The sequence below is a fragment of the Phyllopteryx taeniolatus genome, chromosome 4, assembly GCF_024500385.1.
Source record: "Phyllopteryx taeniolatus isolate TA_2022b chromosome 4, UOR_Ptae_1.2, whole genome shotgun sequence".
NCBI lineage: Eukaryota > Metazoa > Chordata > Actinopteri > Syngnathiformes > Syngnathidae > Phyllopteryx > Phyllopteryx taeniolatus.
The window spans coordinates 33414360-33430517 of NC_084505.1; the positions used below are offsets into that span (position 1 = coordinate 33414360).

Sequence of the window (16158 nt, forward strand, 5' to 3'; positions counted from 1 at the left end):
CGCCTTCGGGTGGGGGGACGGGTCCTGACTGTTGTTTGTGCCTATGCACCAAACAGCAGTTCAGAGTACCCACCCTTTTTGGAGTCCTTAGGGGGGGTGCTGGAGAGCACTCCCGCTGGGCACTCCATCGTTCTGCTGGGGGAGTTCAATGCTCATGTGGGCAATGACAGTGAGACCTGGAAGGGCATGATTGGGAGGAACGGCCCCCCCGATCAGAACCCGAGCGGTGTTCTGTTATTGGATTTCTGTGCTCATCACGGATTGTCCATAACGAACACCATGTTCAAGCATAAGGGTGTCCACATGTGCACTTGGCACCAGGACACCCTAGGTCGCAGTTCGATGATCGACTTTGTGGTCGTGTCATCGGATTGGGGCCACATGTCTTGGACACTCGGGTAAAGAGAGGGGCGGAGCTGTCAACTGATCACCACCTGGTGATGAGTTGGCTCCGATGGTGGGGGAAGATGCCGGTCCGACGTGGCAGGCCCAAACCTATTGTGAGGGTCTTCTGGGAACGTCTGGCAGAATCCCCTGTCAGAAGGAGTTTCAACTCCCACCTCCGACAGAACTTGCTCATGTTCCGGGGGAGGCGGGGGACATCGAGTCCGAGTGGACCATGTTTCGCGCCTCCATTGCTGAGGCGGCTGACCGGAGCTGTGGCCGTAAGGTGGTCGGTGCCTGTCGTGGCGGCAATCCCCGAACCCGTTGGTGGACACCAACAGTGAGGGATGCCGTCAAGCTGAAGAAGGAGTCCTATCAGGCCTTTTTGGCATGTGCGAGGCAGCTGATGGGAACAGCCTCTCTCTTTATATATATATATATATATATATATATATATATATATATATATATATATATATATATATATATATATACATACTTTTTATGGAATTTTCTAATTCAGAGTTTTTATTTTATTTCATGTTATCTGATTCTGTTGTAATTATGTTTGTTTTTTTTGGTGGGGGGGACATTTCTTCCTTGGCTCTGTTTGTTTCGCCTCCCTTTTCTATAAAGTTATATCGAGGGAAAAAACGCACAGGACTGTACCAATATTATTTCGGTAAAAGAATAAAAAAACAAGAGCAAACCTTAAAACAATAACTCTTGCAAGTGTGTCAATACAAAAGCTTACAAAATCATGTAAACACGAACTGCCACTCATAATTGCTTTCCATTTCTGTTTCTGAAAGCTTTTCGAACACACCCATGTACACAGGAACATGGATTATTCTTAATATGGCCGCGGTTTCTGTTGATGTGGAGCGAAAGTTTCCGTTTTGATCAAATAGCGTGACATTGCCAGAATCGTTCGAAGTCGGGTATCCTTTGATCCGAAGCAGTCGTATACGGACACTCCCAAGCTTCAAACTGATTGTCGGGAACAAGCAGCGGTTTTTTTGGGGCTCCGTATTGATAACCAAACCATAAGCTTCCTTCTAAGTTGATGGTCGCAGTCACTGACATTGCTGAAATTTTATTGGTGAAATCGGACATTACTTGATTAGTAAACCAGGTTGCCACATCAGGAACGTGGAAAGCGCTTGTTTCAGTCAGGACAGAACGGCGTTCATGTTAACTTGCCTGATTGTGACTCTCTGGTGTTGGATGTCACTCCCAGTCAGTACACGGCGGAATTTGCTTTCCTAGCACTGTGTAAGTACTGTACCAACATTTTATATCGTTCTTGATTACCTACGACTAAAGCTGTTCTAAAGATATAGTCTACATTCTGTATTGAAACCTTGTCTTAAGTTGATTTGGACATTTTTAAAGGCCTCGTAAATTGAGCATCAATACGAAAAAGCAGAGCCGCTTATCAACAATGTGATCATTCTTTTCTGGTCCCTGGACAGTGGGAGGTATGTGAACCATTTGGAAATTCTGCACAAATACAGATGCAGAAAATGTCGTCTGATCGTCATCTAAATAAGAAGAGAATAAACATCAAGAATAAAGAATAAACAACCAGTGGCTCATTAAATGAATACCACACACATAATTATGTTTTCATATTTTTATACAGGTACATCTCAATAAATTAGAATAGGGTGGAAAAGTTCATTTATTTTAGTACTTACACGTTATATAGGTTAATTAAACACTTGGGAAAATACTTTTCAAAAGGCAAATTCCTGCCAAATTTCTATATTAAAAATCTTTGCCATTGTTTCTTGATTGTTGTTTAATATCTGGTTTCTAGAGATGCTTAATTTTAGGTATTCGTTTGGTGTAAGCTATTATCATCAAAATTATACTTAAAAAAAAAAAATCATGAAATATTTAACTCCCTGTGTGTAGTGCATTGCTATCATGAGTTTCACTTTTTGAATTGGACTACCTAATTAAATTAAGCTTTTGACACTATGCTAATGTCTTGAGATGTACATGCAAACATGCAAACATTCACAGGGCAGGAAGGAAAAAGTAAGTGAACACTTTGTTTTAATAACTGGTTGACCCTCATTTGGCAGCAATAACCTCAACCAAACGTTTCCTGTAGTTGCAGATCATACATGCACACTGATCTGGATGAATTTTGTACCATTCATCTTTCCAAAACTGTTGCAGTTCAGCAAGATTCTTAAGGTGTCTGGGGTCAATAGCTCTTTTGCGGTCATGCCACAGCATCTCAATCGGGTTGATGTCAGAACTTTAACTGCGCCACTCTAGAACAAGTAGTTCTTCTTCTGAAGCCATTCACCTCGTTAATATGCTTCTGTGTTTTGGTTCATTGTCCTGTTGAAACACTCGTCCTCATATGAGTGTCAACTGTTGGACAGATGGCCTCAAGTTCTTCCACAAAATGCCGATGAACTTGTGAATAGGGCTGGGCGATATGGCTGAAAAATGTATCCACAATTGTATTTCATAGTCTATTGATAATTGATATATATATATATTTTCAAAATAAGGAACCAGAGAAAAAAGGCTGAATTTAAAATCCAAAGCATTATGATATGTTTTTTTTTTTTTTTTTAAAGAACGTGTGTGCTTGTACGTACAACCCCAATTCCAATGAAGTAGGGATGTTGTGTTAAACATAAATAAAAACAGAATACAATGATTTGCAAATCATGTTCAACCTATATTTAATTGAATACACTACAAAGCCAAGATATTTAATGTTCAAACTGATAAACTTTATTGTTTTTTAGCAAATAATCATTAACTTAGAATTTTATGGCTGCAACACGTTCCAAAAAAGTTTCCTCAGTTCCCAAACATATATTGAATGTTGTTAAAAGAAAAGGTGATGTAGCACAGTGGTAAACATGACCCTGTCCCAGCTTTTTTGGAACGTGTTGCAGCCAAACAATTCTGAGAGGTTGTGATGAACAGTTTATTAAAACAAAGGGAAATGTAGATAGTCCTTGAGGTGCGCTGGCGGGTTGTTGAGGCAGAGAACGCGTGGCAGGCGGTGACGAGGACAGGCGGCTGGCTTGGCGGTGTAAGTGCAGGAATTCACTTGGTGAGGAACACGGAGGGAACGCACTTGAAGAAGCTGCAATATTCTGGCGAGGATTTCTGAGTTCAGGCAGGCTTAAAAGCAGGTGGTAATGAGGGCTGATTGATGACAGGTGCGCGGCCGAGGAAGGTGCTGGAAAGAGAGAGGGGAGGGGAGAGAGGGCGTAAAGCGCCACCCAGGCTCCAACAGTAGTACTGCAGGGCAGCTCATGACAGTACCACTAAAAGCATTTTACCTGAAGAATACAAAAGCTTAATTTTATTATTAATTATAATTTTGGTTTATTATCAAGAAAACCATGGAAAATGGCTTGAGCAAGATAGATCTATATTAAACTCTTGAGCTTTTTTTCGTTGTCAAGAAACTGAAGAAGCAAGGGGCATAAGATTTTTTCCATGGCTATATTAATTATTTCTATATTTATATGTACTGTACTCAACTTCTCAACTTCTTACATCAAGCCTTCAAGCTTTTTATTCAAGCTTTTATTGTGCAGTATTATTGTATATGACTGCATTTGAGTTCTCCCATTGTAAACAATACATGTGCACCTACTCAGTGGCCGGCGATGACTTCTATTCGTTGTATACGGCGCTACGACACTTTGAAAAAGTAGACCTTTATCCTCCACTTAGATAATAAGTGGTTTTCCTTTTGCATTCGGTGGATCTTCTCAAACTCCCCGATGTCCGGAGTGGTCTCCGACGAGGAGTTAAGCCTGTTTCCGGGTTAGATCTGGGCTTCCGTGCGGTGCGCACCCGTGCTAAGTCCTGACACGTTATCGATGCCATCGATCTCCTGCTGGAAACACTTACACTCGTGTGCATGGAATGAAGAGCACAGCACAGCACAGCACAGGAGAATCCACTGCATATAACATGAATTTTTCTCACATAGCCTTGTGAGCTGCAGACTCTGAGGTTACGTCCCGGTGGATAACGCTAATGCTTGCTAAGGTGTCTATAGGAGGCAGGAGCTAGTCGGCAGTTTGATGCCATTTCATTCTCCCGTTCCCACACAGTCGGGCGCACACAACTTGTTGGAAGGCAGGCAGTCATTGGGTGACTGTCGACTTTTTGGGCACTGTCCTTTTAAGACAGCATATGAATTCAGCGCTGTTGTGTAAGTTATTATTTTTTTGAACTGCCGGTTTTTTTTATGTATTTATTTTTATTATGTCAAAATACCTTGGTATGGTACTGGTACACTGTCAGAATTAAGGTGCTAAATTTGTACCTTTGAGGGTCCAATGGCTTGTCATTGTGGCAGTACCCTCAACGGTACACCTATTGACCCCTTAACCAGGGTACATATTGGGACCCTTACGATTTGTACCCTTAGGGTACATATTTGTCTATCTTCTTCTTTTCCTTTGGGCTTGTCCCGTTAGGGGTCGCCACAGCGTGTCATCCTTTTCCCTGTAATCCTTCTGCATCCTCCTCTCGAACACCAACTGCCATCATGTCTTCCCTCACGACATCCATCAACCTTCTCTTTGGTCTTCCTCTAGCTCTCTTACCTGGCAGCTCCATCCTCATCATCCTTCTACCAGTATACTCACTATTTCTCCTCTGGACGTGTCCAAACCATCGAAGTCTCCTCTCTCTAACTTTGTCTCCAAAACATCAAACCTCGGCTGTCCCTTCTCACGCACTAGAATTCTATTGAACAAGCTGGTCAAAAACTCCACAGCCACCTCTCCTAGATGCTTCCATACCTCCACAGGAACGTCATCAGGACCAACTGCCTTTCCATTTTTCATCCTCTTTAATGTCTTTCTAACTTCCCCCTTACTAATCATTGGCACTTCCTGGTCCACCACACTTGCCTCTTCTACTCTCCCTTCTCTCTAATTTTCCTCATTCATCAACTCCTCAAAGTATTCTTTCCATCTAGCTAGCACACTGCTGGCACCAGTCAACATATTTCCATCTCTATCCTTAATCACCCTAACCTGCTGCACATCCTTCCCATCTCTATCCCTCTGTCTGGCCAGCCTGTATAGATCATTTTCTCCTTCTTTAGTGTCCAACCTGCCATACATGTCATCATATGCCTCTTGTTTGGCCTTTGCTACCTCTACCTTTGCCCTGTGTCGCATCTCAATGTATTCCTTTCGCCTCTCCTCGGTCCTCTCAGTGTCCCACTTCTTCTTAGCTAACCTTTTTCCTTGTATGATTTCCTGTACTGTGAGGTTCCACCACCAAGTCTCCTTCTCTCCTTTCCTGCCAGAAGATACACCAAGTACTCTCCTGCCTGCCTCTCTGATCACCTTGGCTGCAGTGGTCCAGTCTTCTGGAAGCTCCTCCCGTCCACCGAGAGCCTGTCTCACCTCTTCCCGAAAAGCTGCACAACACTCGTCCTGTCTCAGCTTCCACCACATGGTTCTCTTCTCTGCCTTTGTCTTCCTAATATTCCTCCCCACCACCAGAGTCATCTTACACACCACCATCCTATGCTTTCGAGCCACACTCTCCCCTACCACTACCTTACAGTTGGTAACCTCCTTCAGATTACATCGTCTGCACAAGATGTAATCCACCTGCGTGCTTCTACCTCCGCTCTTGGAGGTCACCCTATGTTGTAAAAGTCTACCACCATCTGTCCCTCCAAGTTCCTTTCCTAGATGCCGTACTTACCCATCACTTCTTCATCACCCCTATTACCTTCACCAACATGTCCATTACAATCTGCACCAATTACGACTCTCTCTGTCTGGGATGCTCAAAACTACTTCGTCTAGCTCCTTCCAGAATTTCTCTTTCACCTCTCGGTCACATCCTACCTGTGGGGCATAGCCACTAATCACATTACACACAACACCCTCAATTTCAAGTTTCAGCCTCATCATTCGATCTAATACTATTTTCACCTCCAAGACATTCTTAGCCAACTCTTCTTTTAAAATAACCCCGACTCCATTTCGCTTCCCATCTACACCATGGTAAAATAATTTAAACCCTGCCCCTAAACTTCTAGCCTTACTGCCTTTCCACCTGGTCTCCTGGACACACAATATATCAACCTTTCTCCTAATCATCATGTCAACCAACTCCCGAGATTTTCCTGTCATAGTCCCAACATTCAAAGTCCCCACATTCAGTTCTCGGCTCTGTGCTTTCTTCTTCTCTTTCTGCTGAAGAACCCGCTTTCCGCCTCTTCTTCTTCTTCTTCTTTGACTTCGACCCACAGTAGCTGAATTTCCAACGGCGCCCTGCAGGTTGACAGCGGCGGTGGCGGACGTTGTTAACCCGGGCCACGACCGATCCGGTATGGAATTCTTTGGATGAACACTCATATTTGTTTGGCAAAGTTTTAAGCCGGATGCCCTTCCTGACGCAACCCTCTGCATTTATCTGGGCTTCGGACCGGCCTACAGTTTCCACTGACTTGTGCTGGAGAGTGCTCCCGCTGGGGACTCCATCGTTCTTGGGGGACTTCAATGCTCACGTGGGCAATGACAGTGAGACCTGGAAGGGTGTGATTGGGAGGAGCGGCCCCCCGATCAGAACCCGAGCGGTCTTCTGTTATTGGACTTCTGTGTTCATCACGGATCATCCATAACGAACACCATCTTCAAGCATAAGGGTGTCCACATGTGCACTTGACACCAGGACGCAGTTCGATGATTGACTTTGTGGTCGTGTCATCGGATTGCGGCCGCATGTCTTGGACACTCGGGTAAAGAGAGGGGCGGAGCTGTCAACTGATCACCACCTGGTGGTGAGTTGGCTCCGATGGTGGGGGAAGATGCCGGTCCGACGTGGCAGGCCCAAACCTATTGTGAGGGTCTGCTGGGAACGTCTGGCAGAATCCCCTGTCAGAAGGAGTTTCAACTCCCACCTCCGACAGAACTTAGCTCATGTTCCGGGGGAGGCTAGGGACATCGAGTCAGAGTGGACCATGTTCCGCGCCTCCATTGCTGAGGCGGCCGACCGGAGCTGTGGTCGGTGCCTGTCGTGGCAGCAATCCCCGAACCCGTTGGTGGACACCAACGGTGAGGGATGCCGTCAAGCTGAAGAAGGAGTCCTATCGGGCCTTTTTGGCCTGTGGGACTCCTGAGGCAGCTGATGGGTACCGGTTGGCCAAGCGGAATGCAGCTTTGGTGGTCGCTGAAGCAAAAACTCGGGCATGGGAGGAGTTCGGTGAGGCCATGGAAAAAGACTTCCGGACGGCTTCGAGGAAATTCTGGTCCACCATCCGGCGTCTCAGGAGGGGGAAGCAGTGCACCACCAACACTGTGTATAGTGGGGATGGGGCTCTGCTGACCTCGACTCGAGATGTTGTGAGCCGGTGGGGAGAATACTTCGAATACCTCCTCAATTCCACCGACACGCCTTCCCATGAGGGAGCAGAGTCTGGGTTCTCTGAGGCGGGCTCTCCTATCTCTGGGGTTGAGGTCACCGAGGTGGTTAAAAAGCTCCTCGGTGGCGTGGATGAGATTCACCTGGAGTTCCTCAAGGCTCTGGATGTTGTAGGACTGTCCTGGTTGACACGCCTCTGCAACATCGCGTGGACATCGGGGACAGTGACTCTGGATTGGCAGACTGGGGTGGTGGTCCCCCTTTTTAAGAAAGGGGACCGGAGGGTGTGTTCCAACTACAGGGGGATCACACTCCTCAGCCTCCCTGGTAAGGTCTATTCAGGGGTGCTGTAGAGGAGGGTCCGTCGAGAAGTCGAATCTCAGATTCAGGAGGAGCAGTGTGGTTTTCGTCCTGGCCGTGGAACAGTGGACCAGCTCTACACCCTTGGCAGGGTCCTCGAGGGTGCATGGGAGTTCGCCCAACCAGTCTACATGTGTTTTGTGGACTTGGAGAAGGCGTTCGACCGTGTCCCTCGGGGGGTGCTTCGGGAGTATGAGGTACCGAACCCCCTGATACAGGCTGTTCGGTCCTTGTACGATCGGAGTCAGAGTTTGGTCCTCAGTAAGTCGGACTCGTTTCTGGTGAGGGTTGGACTCCGCTAAGGCTGCCCTTTGTCACCGATTCTGTTCATAACTTTTATGGACAGAATTTCTAGGCGCAGCCGAGGCGTAGAGGGGGTCCGGTTTGGTGGCCTCAGTATTGCATCTCTGCTTTCTGCAGATGATGTGGTTCTGTTGGCTTCATCAAGCCGTTACCTCCAACTCTCACTGGAGCAGTTTGCAGCAGAGAATGAAGCGGCTGGGATGAGAATCAGCACCTCCAAATCTGAGACCATGGTCCTCAGTCGGAAAAGGGTGGCATGCTCTCTTCAGGTCGGGGATGAGATCCTGCCCCAAGAGGAGGAGTTTAAGTATCTTGGGGTCTTGTTCACAAGTGAGGGAAGAATGGAAGGGGAGATTGACAGGCGGATCGGTGCAGCCTCTGCAGTGATGCGGACTTTGTATCGATCCGTTGTGGTGAAGAAGGAGCTAAGCCGAAAGGCGAAGCTCTCGATTTACCGGTCGATGTACGTTCCTACCCTCACCTATAGTCACGAGCTGTGGGTCGTGACCGAAAGAACAAGATCCAGGATACAAGCGGCCGAAATGAGTTTCCTCCGCAGGGTGTCCGGGCTCTCCCTTTGAGATAGGGTGAGAAGCATCCGAGAGGATCTCAGAGTAGAGCCGCTGCTCCTTCACTTCGAGAGGAGCCAGATGAGGTGGCCGGGGCATCTGATTCGGATGCCTCCCGGACGCCACCCTGGTTAGGTGTTCTGGGCACGGGGACGACCCAGGACACGCTGGACAGACTACATCCTTCGGCTGGCCTGGGAACGCCTCGGGATCCCCCCGGAAGAGCTGGATGAAGTGGCTGGGGAGAGGGAAGTCTGGGCGTCCCTGCAAAAGCTACTGCCCCCGTGACCCGACCTCGGATAAGCGGTAGAAAATGGATGGATGGATGGAAGTCCCCAAGAATAATCGGGGGTGAGTCTGGGTGCTTTTTTTCCAATTTCGTTTACTTGTTCAGCGAGCGTTTGCGCTGCGGCATACGTGTTCGATTGAGGAGGAATGTAAACACCTGCAAGTATGAAAGATACGAACTCACATGGAGAGTAGAATGACTTATTTAAAAAACACCAACTCCAAGTCCAGGCTGCAGTGTGTGCTGAGCTCCGTGATGTTGGTACAACATTTTTCGTTGATATATAGCATATCCCACCGCCTTTTGAATTCCCTGATAACTCCGTGACGCGGTCTGCCCGGTCAAGTTGGAAGCCTGGAAGCATTACGGCGCCATCGGGGACGTGTTCACAAAAACAATGTCTTCGTGAAGCACAGGGCGGTGGAACGTCCAAAGTCTTTACTGGTCTTTGTGAGAAGATGAAGCTCGTCCATTTTGTTGGGTAGGGAGCGTAGATTCGCGAGGTGAATCGACGGGAGAGGCAATCAGAACCCTCTCTCACGGAGCTTCACCTGCACTCCGGCGCGCTTCCCCCTTTGTCGCCTTCACTTCCATGTGCCGTACACCGCGGCCGCCCCACCGGTGAGTAACTTGGAGAAAAAAGACTGATTTGCGAAAGTTGGTGAAAGAAAGTGCAGGGTAGACTCCCTAATGTTTAGCAAGTCTTCCCTTGTGTAAGTGAGTCGCCGAATGTCTCCAAAGACGAACGAACAAAAACATACTAGAGAGCACGTAACCGAGGCGACCAGATGGTTAGGTGCCATCTTCTGTTTGGTTAGTGTTTGTGATACTGTGAGACAACGTTTGTGAATTTTGTCCCAATTCACTGTGATGTAAAGTTGCTAGTTTGACCTTTGAAGTTTAAGCTCATATTTAAGCTTTTTTTTGTCATTGGCTCTTACGTAAATGGTAAATGGACTGCACTTATATAGCGCTTTATCTACACCATCACAGTGTCCAAAGCGCTTTACAAAGCCCCACATTCACCCACTCCCACACACATTCATCTGCCAATGGGTGACTGCTGCCAGGCAAGGCGCTGCCAGGCCCACTGTGAGCAAATTAAGGTTCAGTGTCTTGCCCACGCGGCACGGTGGAGGACTGGTTAGAGCGTCAGCCTCACAGTTCTGAGGACCCGGGTTCAATCCCCGGTCCCGCCTGTGTGGAGTTTGCATGTTCTCCCCGTACCTGCGTGGGTTTCCTCCCACATCCCAAAAACATGCATTAATTGGAGACTCTAAATTGCCCGTAGCTGTGAATGTGAGTGCGAATGGTTGTTTGTTTGTATGTGCCCTGCGATTGGCTGGCAACCAGTTCAGGGAGTACCCCGCCTCCTGCCCGATGACAGCTGGGATAGGCTCCAGCACGCCCGCGACCCTAGTGAGGAGAAGCGGCTCAGAAAATGGATGGATGGATGGATGTCTTGCCCACACTTCGACATGCGGACAGTCGTAGCTGGGATTCGAACCAGTGACCCTCGGTAATCTGCTGATGTTCTGTCCTCCCTTTTAGATGTTGTTACATATGTTTAGACTGCTCCCAGCAAATTACTGTTTCCACAGTAAACAAACGTCCTCTTTGTGGAGCTAAGTAGCTATCTGTTAGCACACTTCTGCTCACCATTTTGAGACATTGGTCCAGTGGTTTCATTCCCCGACTGTCCATTTACATCCACATATACTTCAAGATGGTGGATTTTCATTTCCAGGACTGCCATCTCAAGACGGTGGATTTTCGTTTCCAGGACTGCCTTCTACTTTCCAATGGGAGCACTTATTAAAAGTGCAGATATGTGAAACGCCATTATGAAGCAAAACAAGTGTTTTGAACAAAAATAACCTAAAACGGTTCAGTTAAAATTTGTAAAATTAAAATATGTAAAATTGTTTGAGAAGTCACTGTTGTGTCAAGATGCAAAACAGAAACGGGTAAACTCAAATTTTTTTGGGGGGGGGGGGGGTATTGGGCGTGGGGTTGTGGCGGTCCGGTGCCCGTGGCCCCTACCTTTGGGACTGGTCGGGCCGCTTCGGTTGGGCTGGGGACCTCCCTGGATCCTGGGTGGTGGATGGCGTCCCCCTGGTTGGGTCCCCTGCTCGCTGGCTTGAACCCTCCACCCACCTACCCTTCCTCAATGTGCCGGCTAAGAAACTCCATACACCAGTTGACTAACATGCATGTGTGGTGTTCATTCACTATTGAGTTTGATAAACACGCTTTAATTGCTTCTGCTGGGACCACTCATAACAACACAGGTTATACTAACATATTAACTCACAGGTTCTTACAGGTGTTTAGACACTAAAAAAAGAATCCCACCACACCACTCGTCAGTAGCACGGCCTTGCTTGTTTCCCACATCCTGACCTGTCCTGCCTTTTTGAGTCCTCTCTCATCTTGTTTTCTTGGTTAGTTGTTGCACCTGCACCCCCCCAATCCACAAATAAGAACACAATTTGATTGTTGTTGTTACTTGTACTCAAATATCTAGACGGTGTAGCTATTTTTCTGCTATTGTGCGTTGAGGTGAAGTTGTTCGTGCAAGCGAGAGAATAACAGCGGAGAGAGGACATATCCTTGGGGGCCCTGGTTCTGATGATGCGTATGCATGATGTGATGGCCCCCAGCCTCATCTGCTGTGTCCTGCCCATCAGGAAGCTGTAGATCCACTGACAGATGGCAGGTGAGATGTTGAGCTCGAGAAGCTTGAAGGAGAGGCATTCGGGGAAGCTGAAGTCCACAAAAAGGATCCTCGCGTAGCTCCCTGTGACTTCAAGGTGTTCCAGGATGAAGTGCAGTCCCATGTTGACTGCATCATCCACAGACCTGTATGCTCAATAGGCAAACTGCAGGGGGTCCAGCAGGTGTCCTGTGACACTCTTGAGGTGGTCCATGGAAGTGTTCAAAGAACTTCATGACCACAGATGTCAGGATGACAGGTCTGTCGTCATTTGGTCCTGAAATTGTAGGTTTCTTGGGGACTGGGATGATTGTGGAGCATTTGAGGCAGGATGGGACTTCACACAGTTGCAAAGATCTATTGAAGATCTGTGTGAGAACTGGAGTGAGCTGGTCCTTGCAGACTTTCAAGCAGGAGGTGGACACATTGTCCGGGCCTGCAGCTTTGTGGATCTTTTGTTGATTAAAGACATGTTTCACATCCAGTTCGTGAATGGTAAATGCAGAAGTGGGAGTCAGAGGAATGATTGTGGTCATCGGTGGCGTGGCTCAGTGGGTGTGGAGTGTGAAAATGTCATTTTCAAATCTGCAGTAGAAGGTATTCAAGTCGTCAGTCAGGCCTTTATTGTTCTCCGCCTGGGGGGATGATCGCTTGTAGTTGTTCAGTGATTGTAATCCTCGCCAAAGTGACGCAGTCGTTTGTCGCAAACTGGATTTCCAGTTTTGCCTGCATAATTTCTCTTTGCAATTTTGATTTCTTTTCTCCTCTGGTTTCTGGCCTGATTGTACAGGGCTCCGTCCCCACTCCGATAGGCGTCCTCTTTAGCCTTGCGAAGTTTGGCAGTGAACCATGGCTTGTTGTTATTGAACGTGCGAAATGTCCTTGTTGGTACACACACTTCTTCACAGAATCTGATGTCGGCTGTAATCGTTTCTGTATAGTCATCCAAGCTGCCAGTTGAAGTAGCAAAGACACTCCAATCTGTGCAGTCTAAACAGTCTTGAAGTTGCATCTTAGCTTCATTGGTCCACTTCTTCACTGTTTTCAACACAGGCTTTGCAAAATTCAGATTGTGCCTGTATGTTGGTATTAAGTTAATTAAAGAGTGGTCATACGAGCCCAAAGCTTCACGGGGAATAGCACGGTACGGGTCCTTCAGCGTGGTATAGCAGTGGTCTAGAATGTTGTTTTCCCTGGTGGGACAGTCAATGTGCTGCTTGTATTTAGAGAGTTTGTGGTTGAGTTTTGCTTTGTTAAAGTCCCCAAGAATAATGAGGGGTCAATCTCGGTGCTTGTTTACTTGGTCAGCTAGCATTTGCAGTTTGGCGTTTGTGTCTGGGGAGGATGTAAACACTGGCGAGTATGAATGACGCAAACTTGCGTGGCGAGTAGAATGACTTAAAGTTCAAAAACAGCGACTCAAAGTCTGGGCTGCATTGTGTTTTTCATTGATATAGAAGCTTATCCTGCAACCTTTTTTTCCCCCGATACCTGTGTGTCGCGGTTTGCTTGGTGTAGTTGGAAGCCGGGCAGCAGTATGGCCCCATCAGGGATGTGTTCACAAAACCTAAGCCCAAGTCTCCCTGAAGTAGAGGGCGGCAGAACATGCCAAGTCTTTACTGGTCTTTGTGAGGAGATGAAGCACGTCCATTTTGTTGGGTAGAGAGCGTAGATTTGCGAGGAGATTTGACAGAAGTGGTGTTTAAAATCCTCGATGTCTGAGCTTAATTTGCACTCCAGCACACCTCTCTCTGCAGCACCGTCTTTGCCTTCTCCATGTGCCACAGAGTAGCAGTTGTGCCGATGGTGAGTAACTCCAAGAAAAAACTTTGTTGATTTGTGAAAGTTGGCAGATATAGATCCGGAGGGTACTCCCCAGTGCTGAGCAAGTCTTCCATTCGTGTAAGTAAGTCACGTAATGTCTCCAAAGATGAGGACAAAATCAAGGACAATACAAGAGACCGCGTTACCAAGGGATCCACCCGTCTAGGCGCCATCTTGTTTTGTGGGCACCGGTTTCTTTTTCATGGTAGCACCACCTGGACTCTGTAAAAAACGTGAAATGTTGTGAGCCCTGGTTTTATAGTATAAATGAGTCTGCCCCTGGAATTAATGGCTCTTTTCTATTCAGATGTCACTTGACCGCACCAATTGGTAAATTCCATGGGGCTTCAATTCTGCAGGGAGAAAAAGGGTCCCAAAGCAGGGATGATGGGTGCCGATGCCCATGTTCAGACCACGCTCATTTCTGTCAGAATCACTTCCCAGGAAGAAACTCCTCAAGGGATGCTGCTTTAATGCCTTGTATATTTCAAACATAGTATGCATGAGCAACTCAAGAGAAATGACTTTTTTAACCCTTCTAGACAAGGAAGTTGGATCAATATTGAACGCACGCAAATGTACATGAAATACACACATAATGTAAACAGTGTTTCCCCTACATAGGCTGTACTTGAGTGGGCTGCCCAAGTATATTGACAAGATGATGAAACTAAAATTCCCCTTATTTTGTTGGAGTCCTGTCCAACATGTGTAGTCTAGTGTACCCCAGAAATGGAGTGGTCTTCTAATAACAGAGAATTTTAATGATTAGCACATCCGCCTCACAGTTCTGAGGACCCGGGTTCAAATCCGGCCTCGCCTGTGTGGCGTTTGCATGTTCTCCCCGTGCCCGCTTGGGTTTTCTCCGGGTACTGCGGTTTCCTCCCACATCCCAAGAACATGCATAGGGGGTTAATGGAAGACTCTAAATTGCCCGTAGGTGTGAATGTGACCGCGAATGGTTGTTTATTTATATGTGCCCTGCGATTGGCTGGCGACCAGTTCAGGGTGTACCCCGCCTCTCGGCCAGAGTCAGCTGGGATAGGTTTCAGCACGTCCTCGACCCTAGTGAGGATAAGCGGTATAGAAAATGGATGGATGGATATACAGTCCCCTCCAAAAGTATTGTAGCAGCAAGGTCAATTCCTTTGTTTTTATTGTATAGTGAAGACATTTGGGTTTCAGATCAAAAGATGCATATGAGACATAAGTTAATAATTCCAGCTTTTTTATTTAATGGTATTTACATCTAGCTGTGTTAAACAACTCAGGACAGAGCACCTTTTGTTTGAAGCCACCCACTTTTCAAGTGAGCTAAAGTATTGGAACAAATATTAAATTAACTTAAAATAACATTTAATATTTGGTGGCATCACCCTTACTTGCAATAACTGCATTAAGCCCGCGACCCATTTACTTCACCAGACTGTTGCATTCTTCAGTTGAAATGCTTTTCCAGGCCTTGACTGCAGCCTCTTTCAAATTCTTGTTTGTTTCTGGGGCTTCAGTCTCCGCTTCAGGAGGTAAAATGCATGCTCTATTGGGTTAAGGTCTTGTGATTGACTTGGCCAATCGAAGACCTTCCTCTTTTTCCCCCTGATAAAGTCCTTTGTTGTGTTTGCAGTGTGTTTTGGGTCATTGTCTTGTTGCATGATGAAGCTTCTCTTGATTAGTTTGGATGGATTTTTCTGTAAATTGTCAAACAAAATGGCTTTTTGTAGACTTCCGAATTCATTCTGCTGCTACCATCATGAGTCACATCATCAATAGAGACTTTTGAACCCATTCCAGAAGCTGCAATGTAAGCCCAGGCCATGACATACCTCCACCATGCTTCAAAGGTGAGCTTGTGTGTAACCCTAACCCCTTGATCCTTTCTTTCTCTATACTGCCTTTCCATAACTTTGGTAGAGGTTGATCTTGGTCTCATCAGTCCATAAAACTTCCAAAACATTTGTGGCTCATCTCTGTACTTCTTTGCAAAATCCAATTTAGCCTACCGATTCTTTTTGCTGATGAGTGGTTTTCATCTTGTGGTGTGGCCTGTATATTTCTTCTCTCAAAGTCTTCTACAAACAGTGGATTGTGATACCTTCACCCCTGCCCTGTGGATGTTGGCAGTGATGTCACTGATTGTTGTCTTAGGGTGTTTCTTCACAGCTCTCACAATGTTTCTGTCATCAACTGCTGTTGATACTCTTGGCCAACCTGTTCGATGTCTGTTGCTCAGTACACCAATAGTTTTTCTTTTTCAGGACATTCCAAATTGTTGTACTGGCTATGCGCATTGTTTGTGCAATAGCTCTGATCGATTTTCCCTC

General features: G+C 46.7%; 1 protein-coding gene across 9 annotated transcripts in view; it reads left to right on the forward strand.

Moving 5' to 3' along the window:
• Positions 1–1235: 1235 nt before the first annotated feature.
• The window catches only part of vps37c (VPS37C subunit of ESCRT-I), a 153955-nt gene continuing 139032 nt past the window's right edge, over positions 1236–16158 (forward strand). For 6 of the 9 annotated variants that reach the window (XR_009788281.1, XR_009788280.1, XR_009788279.1 and 3 more), the window contains exon 1: positions 1236–1659. Coding sequence is in view for 3 of the 9 variants with exons in the window: in XM_061771916.1 (XP_061627900.1) it covers positions 9326–9359 (34 nt within the window). In the remaining 6 variants the exon portion in view is untranslated. Of the gene's footprint in view, positions 1660–8752; positions 9360–16158 lie in introns of those variants that run through there. The other 3 variants (XM_061771916.1, XM_061771915.1, XM_061771917.1) reach the window with 3 other exon arrangements.